This window comes from Diabrotica undecimpunctata, chromosome 6 (assembly GCF_040954645.1).
Source record: "Diabrotica undecimpunctata isolate CICGRU chromosome 6, icDiaUnde3, whole genome shotgun sequence".
Taxonomy (NCBI): domain Eukaryota; kingdom Metazoa; phylum Arthropoda; class Insecta; order Coleoptera; family Chrysomelidae; genus Diabrotica; species Diabrotica undecimpunctata.
In genome coordinates, this window is record NC_092808.1 from 126,214,531 (window position 1) to 126,234,254 (window position 19,724).

Genomic DNA, 19,724 nt, shown 5'->3' on the forward strand with positions numbered 1-19,724 from the left:
AGTGAAACTGGTGGAATTCTCTCTGGACAACACATAAACGAATACAAAACACATCATTATCATTCTGGCTTTACAATCCTGCATGGGTCCTAGCCTCCTCAAGAGTTTCTGATTAGTCGTCCCTATCCATCGCCTCTCTCCGCCAAGCATGTATTCCCTTATTTCTCATGTCTTCATCGATGTTATCAAGGAACCTTGTTCTGGGTCTTCCTCTTCTTCTCTGACCAATGGGTCTATCAAGGAGCGTTTTTCTAGCTGGGTCATTTTTTATTTTATTTATCTTTTTACGATATCAGGTTCCTGGTATATTCTATAAAGTTCGAAGTTATATCGTCTTCTCCACACTCCATTGTCATTCATTGCTCCATAAATTCGCCTTAGTACTTTTCTTTCGAAACATCATAACATGGTTTCATTATTTTTTGTCCAGGTCTCTGAACCATATGTTAGGACTGGGCATATTAATGTTTTGTAGAGTTTAATTTTTGTATTTCTCGATATAATTGTGGATTTAAGGAGGCGATTGAGCACAAAATAGCATCTGTTGGCCGTGCAAATTCTGTGGTTTATCTCTGCGGTAGTATTATTTTCAGTGTTAATGAGCATTCCCAGGTAAACAAATTTGTTCACTGCTTCAATGACGTCTTTTCTATAACAAGTGGTCGTAGGATTTGTAGTTGCGTGCTTATTTTCATATACTTCGTTGTTATTCGTACTTGTTGGTGTTTATTATTAAACTCATTTTTGTAGCTGATTCTTTTAATAAATTGACATAAGGTTGAATGCTCGAGTAAATGAACTTTGAAAAATTAAAGGCAAATATCGAGCACAATTTTAATAATCAAATCTTGCCCAAGTACTTTCGCTTTCTACAGCATCACCAGGGATATTTCGTCAAATTTGGGCTATCCAGTAAGCGCAGAATGTAATAAACATGAAATTGAAACATAAATTGTACATAACACTACACTAGAACAAGGACAAACAGTTTAAAATTATTTAATTTTAAACTGTTTGTGAGAGCTCATTTATTAATTCCTACCAGATAGCATTGTGACACTAGAAAGCAGGAATATATAAAATGTTGATTTACTTTCCGCTATTTTTTTGGCTCTCCATGCATTATCCACTTAACTATTGGTTAAAAAAAATTCTGAACTTAACTTTACAATGCTTCAAATAGCATTGTTCAAACAATTGCAGCAAAAAAAATGCAAAAAAAGATGTATCAAGTATTGCAATGAAACATTTCGTGTACATTGATACAATAATCAGTTATTATGGATATATTAATTTATTAAAATATATTTTAATTTATAAAATAATTCTGATTTTATAAGTTTTGATCTGTTCTAGGTAAAGCTTGTAAACAAAAGATTACAACAATCTTAAAAAATAACATTTTAATATATTTTAACAAAAATCATTAAAAAACAATACATTAGCTACACTAAGTTTTTTTCTTAAATTCTGTTTTCTTAATATCAGCAGATTTTTTTACAGTTTTTAACAAGTTATCCTTCTTTTCCTTTATGCCCTCTGTGGTTTCATGCAAACTGTCTATAAAAGTTTCCTTTTTTTCTTTTATACCTTCTCGTACAGTCTTAGTAATATTTTCTTTTTTCTCGTGATATATTTCTTTCATTCTTTCAGCACTGGGTACAGGCTTGATATAACCCCATTTTTTCAGATAGTTGATAGAAATGGTAGTTCCCCCTAAAGTAACTGTGTATCTTGCTGGAGTAGCAATCTTATAACATGCATAAGCAACTGCTAGATAACCCATACTTGAGTCTCTCAATGGATTTAATACCTTCTCACTGACATGCCACGATTCCAATATATGTACAATATCAATACCACTGCAACCAAAAGATTATTTTAATAATTTGCAATAAAATAAGTAAATATCATAATTTTTTACAGAAGTATAGAAGAATAAACAATTTGTCAACCTCAATTTGAATAGCTAACATTGGTTAATTAGGTTAATTAAGTGTGCCTGCGGATTTTTTAAATCATGTTTAATAAAACTTGTTCGTACAATCAAAATATTCATTATTAAATATACTTTTCTAGTAGCGTAGTATAAAGACTAATACAATTTTTTAAATTGCTAAAATTGATATCAACGATATCAACTGAAGTGTTTATGTCTAAAGGAACATTGAAAATAGTACATAGTACATAAAAATAAAATAGTAGTAGCAATTATTATTGCATAATGCTCTTAAAAAATTGTTAAACAGTTACTATACTATACCTATTTTTAAAAGTTGACAATTGCCCAAATTATATGTAATGTAAAAAGTAATATTGTCAGTAAAAATTATTGATTTAGAACCTACAAAATAATTTACCTTTTTGCCATGTAATAAAATCCACCAAACCAAATACTGGACGTGAAAAGATGAACTGGCACTAATATATACCAATAATCCCTATACATTTGCTTGAACTTCTGAAAAAGTGTCAACTTTTCAGGTGGCTTTTCACCCCTTTTATTATCGGAATATTTGCAAATACTATATTTTTGTGGATTGATACGAAATGTTAGATTATAATTATCACAACTAAAACTATAGTCGTTTATGCGTTTGTTTAATCTAGTTATGCAAGGATAAGGGTAGTAGGAAAGTATGGAAAATTCTCTTTTGACTAATCTACCACATGCTGCCCTTGAAACAATTCTTGTAAGAACATTTGCCATTTTAATGTTAGTGATGTACACTATTTCGAAAAATCATGTATATGTTTTAATACTTAATTTTAAAATATATGTAACCTACATTTCCAAAAAAAAATATAAATCAAAAACCAAAACACCGGTCAGTCATTATGTCAATTGTCAAATTGTCAAAGCAAAGATTATTCAACCTCAGAGAATCAGAATCAGAATGCCAATTTTTGGCAAACAATTGTTTCTTATTCTGTGGTTATGGCAACTATAGACGTAATATGCTATTCGTACTTTTAGTTGAAGAATAGATTAAATTATTTCAAATTTACTAAATTATTAATCTCTAATAATTTAAATTACAGTTCTGTCGTAGCTTGTCACAAATTTCTCAATTTGAGTCTATGTTTCCGTTTAAAATATGGCGATCGCGTACTGACACACTTCGAAGGCGGCGTCTGAGAGTGGGCATTCTGATTGTTATTTATTCTGTGCCTGAGGTTTTAGACTATCACTACTAAAATGTATTATTTTCTCTTAAAAACAGAAAAAAGATAATTAATAAATATATTAATTGATGGCAATGCATTTAGATTAAGATTAGGGCTATAAAAGTAAGCAATGGAAACTAGTGTCACAGAATAATAAACAATCAGAATGCCCACTCTCCTTGAAAAAACAGAGATGTTGAAAAAATAAGTACGCGCAGACGGAATCAGCCACATTTTAAACGGAACCAGTGCTGTTCCGTGACATTTTATCTTGTGTGTATAGAAAAATTAACCCGGTTTAATTTATTTACGGCAACTATAGACATAATGTGCACTATTTTATTCGTACTTTTAGTTAAAAAATAGATTAAATTATTTCAAATGTACTAAATTATTAATCTCTAAAAATTTAAATTACAGTTCTGTCATAGCTTGTCATAAATTTCTCAATTCGAGTCAATGTTTCCGTTTAAAATATGGAGAATTGCGTGTTGACAAACTTCAAAGGCGACATCTGTGGGCATTCTGATGTTATATTCTGTGCTAGAGTCATTTGTCTCAATAATCAGTAAAACAACATTTCGTAAAATCGACTAAAATTAATTTAAAATGTCAAATCAAACATAACTGTCACTGACTGTCACATTCGCCAGCCATAGACCAAGGCTGCCGATCTAGTACAATTGTACTATTTCTAGTACATTTTTAGCACATGAGTACAAAAGTACATTTTGTAAGTTATCCACCCATTTCTAGTACAATTATTACGCAATCTATTTTATACGGCTAATCAGATATATAAAAATGTCAATTTGTGTAGTTTATGAAATAATTTTTTATTCCTTTCATTTTTCTTTTTTATGTATAGATAAAGGCACAAAACACAAAACCGGGTAATGCAGGTACCTTATTCCATCTACTAAGGCAACTTTAGACCGATTACTGTTAGATGACGCTGCATGTGATTAATGTCGGTGTCGGTAATACAGTTACAGTCTGTACCTACACAGTGTGAATAAAGTTGTCATTTTTGTATTGTTTTTGCAAAGAAGATATTAAGCGTCTATATTCTTTGGTTTTTGGTTGCAATTTGCTAAATTCTTACAATTAAAATGGACAAGTAAGTAAACAATAGTATATTTACAGGAAGGATGTATACAAAAAATGTTTTTTAGATTTGTGAAACGATTACCCATGTTGCCGTCTACATCGACAAGTGAAATAACTGAAATCCCGACACCATCTACATCAAAATCAGTAAGGGAAACACAATGTGAAAACATGAACGTTGCTGAATCAGATGCGGCCGAATATTCTTCGTCCAATGAACAAAAAAGTATTATAAAAACTATTAAAAAACGATACCCTCAAAAATATAATACTGGATGGGAAAATGAATTTGTATGGTGCAAAAAAGCACCAAATAGTAAGTATCCTTATTGTATATTGTGTAATAAGGAAATTAGAGGTAATCGGGCCCATCTTAATCGTCACCAACAGAATGCTATACATCTGAAAAATGAGACACATAAGAAAAACACTGTAGCTATTGATGTATCTATAAAAAAAACTTTTTTAAAAAATGAAACGTTGGTTAAACAGGGTGAATTAAAATTGGCAGTGTTTATTGCAGAACATGACTTATCTTTTAAAACGATGGAACATTTACCAAATTTAATCAAATCTATTTGCAAAGATTCTGAAATTGCAAAGGAAATAAAATGTAGTCGTACAAAAACTACAGAAATTATTAATAACACAATTGGACCCTACGTTAAAAACCAAATAGTCGATGACATAAATAGAACAACATTTTCAATCATTATCGATGAAACCACAGATGTATCGACAAATAAGTGTTTAGCCATACTCGTAAGATATTTTTCAATAAAATTGAAAAAAGTTCGAGACAGTTTTTTAGGGCTGTTAGAATTAAATGATGGTAGTACAGCAGAAAATATATTTAATGCAATTCTACTTTTTTTTAATTCAAATAATATTAATATTGAGAATATGGTGGGTTTCTCTGCTGATAACTGCAGTACCATGATGGGTCAGCTAAATGGAGTTCGAAAATTGTTAACAGACCGTTTACCGCATCTAGTTGTTGTTGGTTGTACGTCACACTGGTTAAATTTATGTTCTTCTAACGCATGTTTAAAACTTCCTCGATCTGTAGAAGATTTTGTTAGAGACATTTATTCACATTTTAATTTGAGTGTCAAAAGATTAAATATTCTTAAGGAATTCCAAGAATTTTGCGATCTAAAACCACATAGACTCCTCAGACCATCACAAACCAGGTGGCTATCATTACAACAGGTAGTGGATAGAATTTTATTACAATATGATGCTCTCGTGTTATATTTTACAAATGCAGTGTTTGAGGATCAAACACATAAAACAGATAATATTCTCAGTGCCTTAAAAAATAAGATGTATAAAATGTACTTGTTGTTTTTATCATACGTTTTAAAAATAGTGAATGTAGCAAATGTTGACTTTCAGTCAGAAAAACCACGATTACATCAAATCTTACCAAGAATTTCGGCACTGTATAAACAAATATTAAAAAATTATATGACTGTTACGTATGTTAATAGTACAAACATACATATTATTGATCCAAATGATCCAAGACATTTTGTGTCTATTGAAAATATGTATCTGGGATTTCAAGTTCAAGAAATTATAGATAATAGTGGTGAGGAAATTAATGATAAAGACTTGCATGATTTTCGTTTACGATGCCTCCAGTTTTATATAGAATTGTCAAGTCAAATAAAAAATCGCTTTCCGTTCGGAGATGAACTCTACCAGCAGTTGACGTGGTTGGATCCTATAAATATATTTTCTGAAAATAAAGTAATAAGCATAATAAAACTTGCGAGAAAATTTCCAAATATTGTATCACATCAATATCTTGAAAATTTAAATCTGGAATGGCGACTACTATCAGAGTTGCCAGAAAATAAATTTAATAATCAAATGGATTTGGAAGAACTTATTTTGGAGTTGGATTCTAGTAAAAATCCGTTGGGTGTACCATTATTTCCAACTTTATGTAAGTTCCTCAAGAACATATCTTGCTTACCTCATGGCAGCGCAGCAGCAGAAAGAGTTTTTTCATCATTAAATTTAATAAAAAGAAAAAATAGAAATTGTCTGAGTACCTCAACATGCCAAAATTTATTATTAACAAAAGAAATAACGAAAACTCTAACCTGCTTTGATTGGGAACCACCGAGTGATCTACTTAAGCAGTATAAACGTTGATTTTTTACTTTTTATTCAAATTATTGTTTTTAAACCTTAAATTTTTAATTTTTTTAGTTTGTTTTTACATTAATACATACTTGTTTTTTTGTATCGTAGAATTTAATTAGTTTGTTAATTTGTAGCAGAATTTTTTAAAGTTAAGTTTTAAAAACTAATTTTGTAAAAGACAAAAAATATATAATATCTGTTTTCTTTCAAATTTCCCACCTCTTCCCCTACTATTCCCCATTAATTTATTCATTGGGTACCAAGGTTAGTAAATAGACAGGTTTTCTGGTAACTTTACACCAATCAGCGTCGAGAATCTAATGGCGGGGAGAATGCTACATTCAAATTCATTTTCCTTACTCCTTGTAGTATACTCCTATTAATCTATGTATATTGAAAAAAATACGTTTGGACTTTTAATGACTAATTATTTCATTCAATCTTTAAAAAATGTGGGAGATAAGTACCTTAAGAGTTACAGAAATCATAAAATATTGCAACTAAACATGTAGTAGAATAGCATTACTATATTAAATTGGAAGTAGATTCTTTCTTGTGTATACATTTGACTAAAACATATATACTATATTAATAATGGGTTGGATACAATTTACTTTCTTTTTAATTATTTTGGGTACATAATTTTGAATTAAAGATAAAGCATGTAGTGGATTATTATAAATTAATCCAAACAAGTAAACCATGCTGAAAAAGAGATTCAACTAAAGATTTATTTATCAGAATTAGTAGTTTTTCCCGTAAGTTCAATATATTTAAGGAACATCTGATTATATTACTGGATTATATAATAGAATATAAAAAATATTAAAACATGATTCCATTAAATGATACCTTTTAAGTAGTACATATATTATTAACAGTAAATTATAAAAAAACTATAATTCCAGTATGATAGAGGGGATTTTCACCATTTTTATATATTCATCTGATTAGTAATTTTTAATGACTGTTGAATTTATAAATGATTATTTAATAGGTTTTGTTCAAAATAAAAAAAAAACATCTTATTTCATGACGTTTCAGTTTATTTATTGTTTAATCCATCTTCAGATAGCTGCAATATTAATTTATTATAATTTTAAATGAAACTATTACATATATATATTTAAATTACAATAATTTTTTTTCTCCTCACTCGAGGAACATTCTGAATAAAATAAAATGAAGGAATCATTTAAAAAATTAGGATGACACGAGTTAAAAGTTTTTTGTATTGTACAAAATTTGCAAAAGATTGTATTAATTCTTTTGGTATATCTTCTACCTTGGTCGCATTATAGTCTGTGGTTTTTTTTTAAATATCCTCTTTCTTTCTGAATAAATCTCGAAGTTGTTAAAAGTAAGTATTCATTTTAAAAACTTTATTGTTCCAATCTTTAGAGGTTCTGTTAAACCGCCAAAACATAAATTTTGCAGGAATGAGGGCAATCGACAATAATTATGGTAGTTCTATTCGGCTTGGTGTGTGTATTGTCCCAAAAATGGATAGTTTTTCTTAGGTTTCTTTGCCAAGAATCCAGCAATATATATTGACATCTCATTCACAGAAGATAGATGGTCATGTAGGCCAACACGAGTTCTCAACTAAAAGACAAATATCAGATGATTGCGATATACAAAAATTATAATACAGATACGTCTATGATACTTACTTGAGAGAAGAAATTTTCCAAACAATTTTGGTTTAAACAATGGGTCAAAATATAATAATATTTGCAACCCACTGTTGCAATGTGGATAATGCAATGTTTTCCTTAAATAAATATAAGCTCGTTTACTAAAGTATCTTAAAAGCCCTTGATAATTCAAACTCAGTTTCGCTTTCCAGTTTAGTTGTCTTAAAGTTCTTTAAACCATGATTTAAGATTTTTTCAGTATCTTCTTTTTCTAGAAGTTCTTGTTGAAGTTTTAAGTTTTCTTCTTTCATGTTCCTTAGTTCTCTTTTTAATATATCTAATTTTGATTCTTTATTACATGAAGGTATTTCTGGTAAATCAATATGTTGTGTAGGAGTATTTGTTTGTATTGCTTTTATCTGCTCCTCTTTAGTATCCTGTAAAATTATGTTCGACAATATCTTTGTTTTCTTTCCTGGCCATGCGTTTTGATCCTACACTTATCTTTTTTACGTCATCTTCATTTGGCAGTAGAAATAACAAGGGAATTGCTAAAATTAAAAGTTTTAATTACAACGAATTATGTGAAGTTAATATTAATGATATTTGTTTGTTTTTTACTTTATTTTGTAAAAATCAATCACAAAAATAACTCAGTCAATGAATTAACACATTTTTGCTGAACATTTAAATGACTATATCTACTTACCATTTTTTTCAGCTTTTTAGGTTGTATATATGTTTAATAGTTTAGCTTTTAAAGCATCCTCATAATCTTCCATGCGAAAGTGTATTATACTACAAACTCTTTTATTAAAACAGGACCACTTATCCTTGCTCATCCATTGCTTTTGAATTTTTTGTAAATGTAAAAAACATTAAATTCCTTCCATCCTTTTTGGAATTTTTTGAATTATTTTTGCAGATTGCTACACTACAAATATTTCCACCAGTCATCTGAATCAATAAAAAAAATTTAATTAAGTTATGTTTTTCCTGCATTAATCCCAATGTTACCTTTACTATACAATACAGAAGAAATAAAATCCAGTAAGACACAACCACATTAAATGTATCTTAACATTTGTATAAGAGTTTTGGGTCCAAGTTGTATACTAAAAATCACTCAATGATATCTATAGATACATTATATTTCAAGATATTAACATAAACTAAAGCAATAACGATATTTAACAACAAAGTATATTCTTCAAACCACTTACAAATCATACTCTGTTTTCAAACAATTCGTAAAATTGACCCCCCTGGGTGACGTCACGGTGACATATTTCATTCTGTCAATGTCAGAGTTACCATGCAACCTGTCACCTGTCTTTTACTACCTTGCTTTGGTACAATCTAGTACATTTTATGAATAATTCTAGTACATTCCTAAATATTTTGACGGCAGCACTGCCATAGACCTCTTTTGTGTCCATTCAATTAGAGGACACATGTAATTTTGAGCCGATTTTATTTTTAGGTATTATCGAGGTAAGTTTTATGTCCTATTTAGATAATGTAGTAGTTTTACAATTATGCTAAGTACTAAATAGAGTAACTGAAGTTTTTTTACCCTAATTAGTGCCTATATCAGTAACTTTCCATGAACTTTCAATACTTGTTAAATTAGATTTTTTTTTCTTTTAGCATAAAGTATTCAAATTAATTAATAACAATGCCCTCCGACGCTAAGAAACGTGAACAACAACGTAAAAAAGATGCAGCAAAAGCCAGACAAGCAGGAAAAAAGAATGAAAAACAAAAAGGAGAAGAGCAAAATGACACTCTTAAAACAAATGGTCTCAGTAATGGTGCAACAAATGGCTCGAATGATTTAAGTGCTGAAGGTAACCCGTTTATATGTGCAATATTTTTTGTCTATTATCTGAAATCAACAATTTCATAGTTTTTTATACCTTAATCCTTCAAGTGAGACATTACATTTTAATAATTACATAAAATTTTGTATTGTACAATTACGTGTTCAAATTAGAATTTACTATACCTATAAATATTAAAAATTAATTTAGCTAAATTAGTTTTTTCCAATTTTTTCCATCAATTTATACAATATACTTAAGTCCTTTTAGTCTTTTTAATTATATTAATGTTATATTGTAGGAAGAACTGTTAAGCAACTCTTGAATTCAAATGTATTCTCTGTTTAAAATTTTAAATACTATATCATGGTTTTATTTTACTTTGGTGTATTTGTATAATACTGCTAATTTTGTTAATGAATGCCTGCTGCTACATAGAAAATATAGGGCTGAATTTTCCCAGTAGCCTTTATACTTGATATCTAATTAATCCCTAATTATGGACCAAGTTATACCAGTATAACTTGGTACTGGAAACTGTTGTAATGTCAACTTTTGTAATACTACTATTTAATTTTCCTAACTTGGATGTGCTTTATGATTTATGTAGTTTTGCTCATTATGATATTACATGGGTCCATTCAGTTAATGTGGTGTTTCTTTAATTGTGAAGAGATCCTGGTACCCTGAACTAGCACTTCTCTCAGTGTATATATTTTCCTTATGTTCTTTTTTAATTGAACACCCACCACAGAATCACACTAGAACTCTTATCATCATTGTATGTCGTAAAGCATTGTATCATTGTAAAGCTGCTCTTGGTGCTCTGAAGGTTTGTTCATTGTTCTAGTATATTGTCTTGTCTTTCTATGATTTTCTGAAATTACTTGTAAAAAGAAGTTTGGTGATAACTTTCATTTTCAATGACACATGTTCATTGTTTAAACTTTTTATTTAATGTTTTATTGTGGTATAATAGAATATGTAAAGACTTTAAAGAAGTTTTTAAATATGAAAATTTGATGTAAAATGAAATTAAAGTTTTTATTTCTCTAAAATTAAGATCATTTTTATTGCTCCTAAAGTAGGTTAAATATCACTAGGATTTTGTCACTTATATGGATTAAAAGTATTTTGACATATTTTATTAAAAACATCTGTTATAAATGATTTACTGAGCTTGGAAATAGTTTGAGTCATTATCAGAATCCCTAATATAAAAATTCCTACCACTCATAATGTTGAAATGAACTTACTGTTGCAGTAAGTATATTTCAGCTAGTACTTAGTAAACAGTAAGTTTATTTGAAACATGGCACAAAATTAGTTAACAAATTTGCTAAACAGTGAGACTTAGCTTAATGAATAGAGTTTATATCGAAAACTATAGGAGACCATAATCTATATTTGGTCTTACAACAATTGAAGATACATAAATTAACATATTTTTATAAAACCCGGCAGTTATTTTTGATACTACACTGGAAATGTAAGATAAAAAAGTTAATAGGATGTAAAGAGTCACACCCACATTCCTAATGCATGTTACTGATTCCTATATGATATAATAGATTCTTTACATAATATTGTACTTTTTTACACTTTGAGGATTGAATGCCTTATTATGTTTAGTTTATGGAAATAAACTTGTTGATATTAGTAATATTACTTTTGCCCAATAAGAAGTGTGAAGAGTTTATATCAATGGCACACAGTATTAAATTTAAAGTAAATTAAAAAACTTAATATATATTTTATATATCATTTAAAAAATAAAAATATAATACTCCAAGAATAAAAATAAGCTCGTTTAAATAAGCTTTTTACTTTCAAAAATATAAATATATATTTAAGTTTTCTCTTGTGTTCAGTAACAAATATGATAAACAGTGACAGTAAAATATGGTTTAAAATGTAAATAATTAAATTTCAAATTAAACAAAAATGTGTATTTTTGGATGATATACTCAATAATATTATTTCAATCTTAAAGAATTCACCATTATTTATTGAGTTGTTTGTACTCTATCACATAGTTATTATTTATTGTAGAAGCCTTATGTGCAAAACTTGAAGCTGATGCCCGTTTGAATGCAGAGGCTCGGGCATGTACTGGTTCTTTAGCAGTGCATCCAAAATCTAGAGATGTGAAAATAGATACTTTTTCCATTACTTTCCATGGTTGTGAAATGTTACAAGATGCTTTATTGGAATTGAACTGTGGTAGACGATATGGTCTTCTGGGTTTAAATGGAAGTGGAAAATCCACAATTTTGGCAGTACTTGGTAACAGAGAAGTACCCATTCCAGATCATATAGATATTTTCCATTTAACTAGGGAGATGCCTGCTTCTGATAAAACAGCTCTTGAATGTGTTATGGAGGTAGATGAGGAAAGAGTGAGGTTGGAAAAGGTAAGAATTTAAGTTTATAATAATTGTTATAGTACTACCAATTTCTAAGAGTTGATTTGTTATTATTCAGCTCAACAGCTTGCTATTGTTCAAGGTGTGAATTTCCATAAACAAGGGATTATTCCATAAAACAGGTAGATCCTTTGTTTATGGAATTTCACACCTTGCACCCCACTGAGCTGAATATTAATGAATCTCGAAGGAATGTGGTATTACTCTACTTAATTGATTATAGCTAATATATGCTGGAAATCAATTTTACAGTTTGGAATTTATCTAATATTCATGTCCAATGCTTCTAATACAAAAAATATTTTTCTTCCTCAATTAAGTGCTAGTGATTATACAAAAACAGAAATTGATACAGCATAATGAAAAGTGGATGGAAAGTTAGACTCTGCAATGGAATGAAAATCTAAATATATGGCAATTTGGCTAATGCAATAGTTGTTATTTGATAAAAAGAACTATGTGCTAGTATGATTAAGCAAGAGAGTTTGTGGTAAATCATGGCCTTAGACAAGTCTATCAACTTTCCACTATTTTTTTTACCATTTCAATAACTAATATTCATGTTCAGTCATTGCACATCCAATAGCTGTGGTAAAAATATTCAAAATTAAAGCAAAAAATTCCAAATAGATCTTGGAGAACTAGGCATTTGGTACGCAGACAGACAGTCCACTATTTCGAAGCTATAAAATATGAACGTATGAATGTAAGTTAAATCCAGGGTAGCAGAAGAAAACAAAACATGGAGTTTTTATATGTATAGCTTAAACTATTTTAATTAAAAAAAAAAATAATATATAGTGAACTGAGAAACCTAAAACCAATCATAACAATAATTTTGGTGATTACATGCCTACTGTAGTGTTAAAAAATGTAACCTGGATATTGTTGACTACTGTCTGTGGAGGAAAATTGGAACATGACCATGTAATTTTGTTTTACAAAGGATTCGCTATATAAAATAATAACAAAATCTCCTGTAGTATATGCTAAAAATGATAAGCAACGAGGAAATCCTGTGAAATGATATTAGTCTTAGTGATATTAGTGAAAAGATAATAAGAAGCTACTCTGAGATACAGTAAAGAATGAACTAGTGGAGGACACATTTAGGAAATCAACAAAGACCTAATGTACAGTTCAACCAATTACAGGCTCAATTGTTCAAAAATATATAGGAAGACTCCTAAAGAACATATAAAAAATGAAAATATTTAGAATATAAATATAGGCAATGAATAAAGTGGAGAAGTAGATTATAGAAAGATGAAAACTACCTTGGTTGGAAATAGTTGCATTAGATATTAAAAAACTGTGGTAGGTATTGAATTGAGTAGTCCACTTGCAAACACCGCTATGTGTATGAACAATTAATTTGAGTAAAGTAAAAAATACATTTAACTCTTAATCCAAATAGAAAATAAATATTTTGCTTTGTGCTAATTTTGAAGAGATTAATATAGAATCGGTACGAGTCAGATAAAAAAACAGGTGCCAATAATAGTTTTTTTATTTAAATTTCAAAATTGAACATAGACAGTTTTGCATGAGTAATTTTAACTTAAGTAGTTTTGCAGGAGCATTTAATCAACTTAGACAGTTATGAAACAACTAATTGCTAATAAATATAGTAAACATGCCATGTGCCATTGTACACAAAGAGAATATTAAATGTTTTTAATCTTAACATTAAACTCTTAAGTCTACATTATCTTGCATTACAGTATCTTCATTGTCAGTTTCTTCAGGAGCACTATCACTTTGGTCCCCTTGAAGGAAAAGAAAATCAAAAGTAATCCAATCTTCACCAAATGCTTAATGCTTAATGAAAAGGCCTTTTATGTCTTGTAATTTTGCTGGAACTCCAACATCCATGATGGTAGGTTCCATATTTTCGAAGGATTTGCCCCTTGTATAAACATTTCTGTAACTCAACAGCTCAGATGCATAGTGTGGCTCTTCTTGAATTGCAATTTTGTTATTTTTATCCTTTCTTAAAAAGAATCTCTTAGAGGCCTTGAATTGAAAATGCCATAAACCAGGTACCTTCACTACATCTTTAATGGTAGTTTTCCAATCATAGAAATTAAAAATTCAACTTAAAACAGAAGCACTACGACACATCAAAAAAGTTACAGTGACATACCCTGTTGTTGGACATTCTTTTTTACCCCCTGACCGAGTTTTTGGAAATATAGAAAGAGAAATACGACCTATTGAAGTAATTGGCGAACCTGACACATACTTCGATATTTTTAAGAAATATGGTATGGTTTTAATATCTGATTGTATTTATCAGAATTACATTAACTTTCACGCCCCATTCCAAATTATGCAGCGCTTCTTTAAATATTCTATCTGAATATAAATTAAATAACAGTGGGGATAGTATACAACCCTGTCTGACACCTCTTTGTATTTTACATATTTCTGTCGATTTTACTATATATACTTTAGTTTATTTTTTACTTTGTCTTGATTTTTTACTGGTAAATTTTTTAATAGTTGGCAGAAGAGTTAGTTGCATGTGAAGATGATGAATCTCAGGAACAACTAATGGATATCTATGAGAGATTGGATGATATGGCAGCTGATACAGCCGAAGCAAGAGCTGCTAATATTCTACATGGTCTTGGTTTTACCAGAGAAATGCAGAATAAAAAGACGAAAGATTTCAGCGGAGGCTGGAGAATGCGTATTGCACTAGCTAGAGCTCTTTATGTCAAGCCACATCTTCTATTATTAGATGAACCTACCAACCATTTGGATTTGGATGCCTGTGTATGGTTAGAAGAGGAATTAAGAAAGTAAGGACTTAAATTTAAAATATATTTCATTTATTTATGTAGTACAAAATCTGATGTTCACAGAATATGACAAATCACAATCACTAACAATGTTTTTAAGATATTTTATAGTATCTGGATTTCTTATGTAAGTGACATTGGTCTCTTCATATATATACTGCTATATTTTGTTTCAGGAAGTTAAAATTCTGGTTAAATTTTAAGGCATATATACAAACGCATTTGCATTCCTGTAATGAAATGTAATCATAATTCCAGCTAATGAAAAGATTTTCTGAAAATTGTCCATTTGCTCTTGAACAAAAAAAAAATTATAAAAAGAAATATACTTGTACAAGAAATAATAAATACTGTCATCTGAAATTTAATTACATTAGGAAAAGATATGTTTTCGATGTGATATTTGTAAAATAAAACTTCATCAAGAATTAGTCAGTATTAGAGATATTTTTATTTTTAGTTACAAGAGAATATTAGTGTTGATATCACATTCGCAAGATTTCTTAAATGGTGTATGCACAAACATAATACACATAAATAAAAAAAGGCTCAAATATTATACCGGCAATTATGATGCCTTTGTTAGGACTAGAATGGAACTTTTGGAAAATCAAATGAAACAGTATAATTGGGAACAAGATCAAATCAACCATATGAAGGTAAGTAAAAGATAGACTTTTAAATATTGTTCATTGTTACAATAATCAACATAAAAAAAATATAAAACTAACTACAGTCTTACATTTGTTACTCTGACTTATTTAGTAATCTAACAATCTCATGACGCTCATGGAAGGAACATATTATTTAATGCTGAAAACAATAATGTCTCACAAAAATATGTTGATGAAAAAATTGTTAGCGAAGCCGTTGCTAAATCTTGGTATAAGTGTCATTTAATCTGTTCCAAGACTTCAAAATTTCTTCTTCTTAGTTGTCTCACTTTTATCATCCAAATGATTTCGTTCCATATTTTCAACTACAGATCCTAACTTAACAAATCCTTGAATCAAATATTCAAGAATTTTTATTCTGAAAATATATCAACTGCTTCTCTAAATTGTTAATTTGCTTCCATTGAATTTCAAAGTATTGTAATTAACTACATTAAGATACTTATTATAATTGTCTGTTCTAAGCTTCTAAACTGTTGAATTAATAGTTATTATATTCTAATACAGAAGTATGGACTCCATTTCACAGGGTGCTATTGCCTTTTTGAAATATTTCTTTGTTTATTTCTATATTTTAGTTTCAATATCTCGCTTGAAATTTAAATTTACTTTGAAAAGATTTGTGGTATCAAACAATATCAATACATTTCCAAACTTTGTAATTTTAAGTTAAGTTCATTCATATCAACAGAGAGGTCAGTAAAGAACATTCAATTGCTGGTCCAGATATGATTCTTGACCTAAGGAACATTTATTAGATCTTTATTTTTAATACATAAATGCTAAAATTTTGTCAAAACGCTCCACAAATCTCTTCAATACTTTCCCTTGACTCAAATGTCTCATATTATTGAACATTAATAGTCCACAGTGGAATGATTCAACTTCCAGTAAAAACACAGAAAAATCTCGTTTGTAAGTGGCTGGGCAACTGTAAAATTCACTATTTTTGTTACAACATTATATCATTTAGTTCTGAAAATCACAACACTTCCTGATAGATAATGCAATAGAAAAGGAACAGCTGGATGCCCCCATAAAAAAAATAGAGATATCAATGATTAAATGTTTTTGTAACAATGTTGCACTTTTCAATTCCCAATGTACCTATTGACACTGATTCTAAAGTTATGTTTAGATCTGACACTTGATTGCATGAATTTTGTATAAATCTTTACTAATGTAAATAGTGAAAAATTTATATCAGCGGTATATATTTCAATCGACACATCTATAATAGTAGATCAAAACTAAAAAACTTAGTAGGTACTCCCACAATTGCAAAAGCCAAGCAGCCTACTGTAGTATGCAACTAAATTTCTACAATTTTACTATAGTTAAAGGAAGTTCCAAGGAAAAATTGAATCTATCTTAGATCATGTGTATGGACATACTGGATTATCCGAAAGGTCCAATGAAATAGCGTCAGCTCTCTACCATACCTTCACAACATTTGAATTTAGTAACAATGCAAAAATTGTTTGTTTGTTCTGTGATGGCTGTGAGTAAGAACTCCACGGTCATAGAAATGTTACCAAACTGGCTATTTTGAGTCTCTCAGTTATAGAAAAAGTTCAAGTAATTTTCCCAATTGTAAGACATTCATAAATTTCGCCAGACAGACTTTTTGGCCAAATTGAAAAAACACCTGAAGTTACATGTCCTGAACAGTATTCATTTTTTTATAAAAAGTGTATAGGCTGCTTACCTATTAAATTTCTGCAATGCTGTTGCTCCGAATACTGGTATCACAAGATTCAAACATACCGAAGATATTTCTACGACACAGATAATGACGCGTACCACACTTTACACTGTACATCTTGTTATTTGAACCACGTAACATGACCATCAAGGGCGTCTGTTTGCCGAATGTAGCCGAGTGCACTCAGTGCATACCATAGCTGATGTACATATTCCCAGACTTTGGGATTTTTATATTAATATCAATATAGAAATAAAGTATTTAAATGTTTCTAAACCAAAAGTGAGCTCGCGTGTCAGCACTGACACACGTGTCATAGGTTCGCCATCATTGGTCTACGCAATGCATTTACAATAAGTTTACAATTCAAGTCCAGAAGTTATTGTATGTACAGCGGAAAATAACTCAATATACAGTCCATTAAAATATCGAAAAATCTATTTATTCAACAACAGTAGTGGTAACAGTTATTTTCAATTGAGGTGGTAATTAAGGAGTGACTTTCGTCACCTTACTTTTTTTTGATGGTTGACTTTTACATAAAACAACTAAAATAAAAGTTTTTTCAAGCACTTTAAGAAAGGGTTAGTTTTTCGCGAAAAACCATCTGAAAACGTGTTTTTTTTGTTGTTGAAAAATTGACACTTCATTATATGGGAACATTGACTAGAGTATATTATTAAATAATAAAAACTATAGTTTTATAAAAAAGTAATTATAGTAAAATATAACTTTTTTTTTATTGTAGAACTATATTGCACGATTTGGGCACGGATCAGCAAAGCTTGCGAGACAAGCGCAGTCCAAAGAAAAAACGCTAGCCAAAATGGTAGCTCAGGGTCTAACTGAAAAAGTGGTAAGTGACAAAATTGTCACTTTTTATTTCCCCAGTTGTGGTACTATACCTCCACCAGTGATTATGGTACAAAATGTCAGTTTTAAATATAATGATTCTACACCTTGGATTTATAAAAATTTGGAATTCGGTATAGATCTGGACACTAGGTTAGCATTGGTGGGACCCAATGGAGCAGGAAAGAGTACTCTCTTGAAATTATTATATGGTGATGTGAGTATTAATGTTTTAAATATAAGGTTGAATGTTCGAATAAATGAACTTTGATCAAATAAAAGGCATATATCGAGCACATATATGCCTTTTATTTGATCAAAGTTTATTAATGTTTTGTTTATAATATTTACTATACAATTTTAACTTCTAATTTCACTAAAAATCCTGAAAATATTTTGATGTATATATTTGACACTGAATATTCATATTTTATGAATAAACCGCAACAATTATAATTAAAATCACTTGTTTTTGTCTTTGGCGTTTCAACTTTTAATCCGGAAATCGTTTTTGAAAAACTCCTTGCCAAAAACAATAATACAGTCCGTTTCACCCTTTTTGGCCGAATTTGATATTGAAAACCACCAAAGTAAGATGAAACTGTCAATCTAATGTAATGTTTTTATTAACTTTATTTATTATTATTACAATCTTTTAATTTATTATTAAAATGTGCTAACACTTTATTTATTTATTTACACTAAATGATTTAGTACAGTCTTTAGTAAAGTAACACAATATTAATTTATTTTACAGCTCACGCGATACAACAGTTTATTTTAGACTAAACTTTAAAATCTAACTTATTTATACGGTCCGGCTCTACATCGAAATTCTCGATCTTTCGGCCAGCTTCTGGCAACGCGGCGTCTGCTTTCTATTGTTAGGTTAGGAGACAGTGGCGTAACACTAATTGCCAATGGCGGAGAGAAATATATTTTCAAAATTAGAGCTAAATTCAAATGTATAAATACATAATGTTAATCAACTTGTTTTAGCTTACTCCAACAGAAGGTATGATTAGGAAAAATTCTCATTTACGTATTGCCCGGTACCATCAGCATCTGCACGAACTACTAGATTTAGACCTATCGCCGCTTGAGTATATGATGAAAGAATTTCCGGATATTAAAGAAAAAGAAGAAATGAGAAAAATCATAGGAAGGTATGGTCTTACGGGGCGACAACAGGTAGGTTCACTTATTAATGTAAAAATATTTAAAAAATCTGTCACTTTACTTGATACGAAATACGAAACAAAGTATACAGTGGGTGTCTAAAATTTTTGGGTAACTCAACTCAGTTGCAAATGAACTCTCAATGGCGAAAGAGCGCCATTTTGTAAAATTATTTTAATAAATGGG

General features: G+C 29.6%; 3 protein-coding genes and 1 long non-coding RNA gene across 4 annotated transcripts in view; 2 read left to right on the forward strand and 2 right to left on the reverse strand.

Annotated features, from left to right (window-relative positions):
* Positions 1-1,388: 1,388 nt before the first annotated feature.
* LOC140442813 (uncharacterized protein C18orf19 homolog A) lies at positions 1,389-2,858 on the reverse strand. The gene is made up of 2 exons (XM_072533785.1): positions 2,361-2,858; positions 1,389-1,862 (listed from the first exon to the last, which is right to left on the reverse strand). The coding sequence occupies exons 1-2, from the start codon at positions 2,708-2,710 to the stop codon at positions 1,451-1,453; spliced, it is 762 nt and encodes a 253-aa protein (XP_072389886.1). The 5' UTR covers positions 2,711-2,858; the 3' UTR covers positions 1,389-1,450.
* Positions 2,859-4,075: 1,217 nt separating this feature from the next.
* On the forward strand, positions 4,076-6,914 carry LOC140443851 (zinc finger protein 862-like). The gene is made up of 2 exons (XM_072535331.1): positions 4,076-4,288; positions 4,344-6,914. Exons 1-2 carry the CDS (start codon positions 4,281-4,283, stop codon positions 6,442-6,444), a joined length of 2,109 nt encoding a protein of 702 aa, XP_072391432.1. The 5' UTR covers positions 4,076-4,280; the 3' UTR covers positions 6,445-6,914.
* Positions 6,915-6,951: 37 nt separating this feature from the next.
* On the reverse strand, positions 6,952-9,451 carry LOC140443852 (uncharacterized). Its single transcript, XR_011951273.1, has 4 exons — positions 9,090-9,451; positions 8,782-9,029; positions 8,109-8,623; positions 6,952-8,040 (listed from the first exon to the last, which is right to left on the reverse strand). It is a non-coding gene; the product is annotated as an uncharacterized lncRNA (long non-coding RNA).
* Positions 9,452-9,481: 30 nt separating this feature from the next.
* Positions 9,482-19,724, forward strand: part of LOC140443853 (ATP-binding cassette sub-family F member 2) — a 30,082-nt gene continuing 19,839 nt past the window's right edge. Inside the window, exons 1-7 of the mRNA XM_072535332.1 lie at positions 9,482-9,566; positions 9,723-9,922; positions 11,948-12,309; positions 14,827-15,128; positions 15,589-15,787; positions 18,256-18,576; positions 19,359-19,550. Coding sequence (XP_072391433.1) covers positions 9,751-9,922; positions 11,948-12,309; positions 14,827-15,128; positions 15,589-15,787; positions 18,256-18,576; positions 19,359-19,550 — 1,548 coding nt within the window. The 5' untranslated portion in view covers positions 9,482-9,566; positions 9,723-9,750. The remainder of the gene's footprint in view (positions 9,567-9,722; positions 9,923-11,947; positions 12,310-14,826; positions 15,129-15,588; positions 15,788-18,255; positions 18,577-19,358; positions 19,551-19,724) is intronic.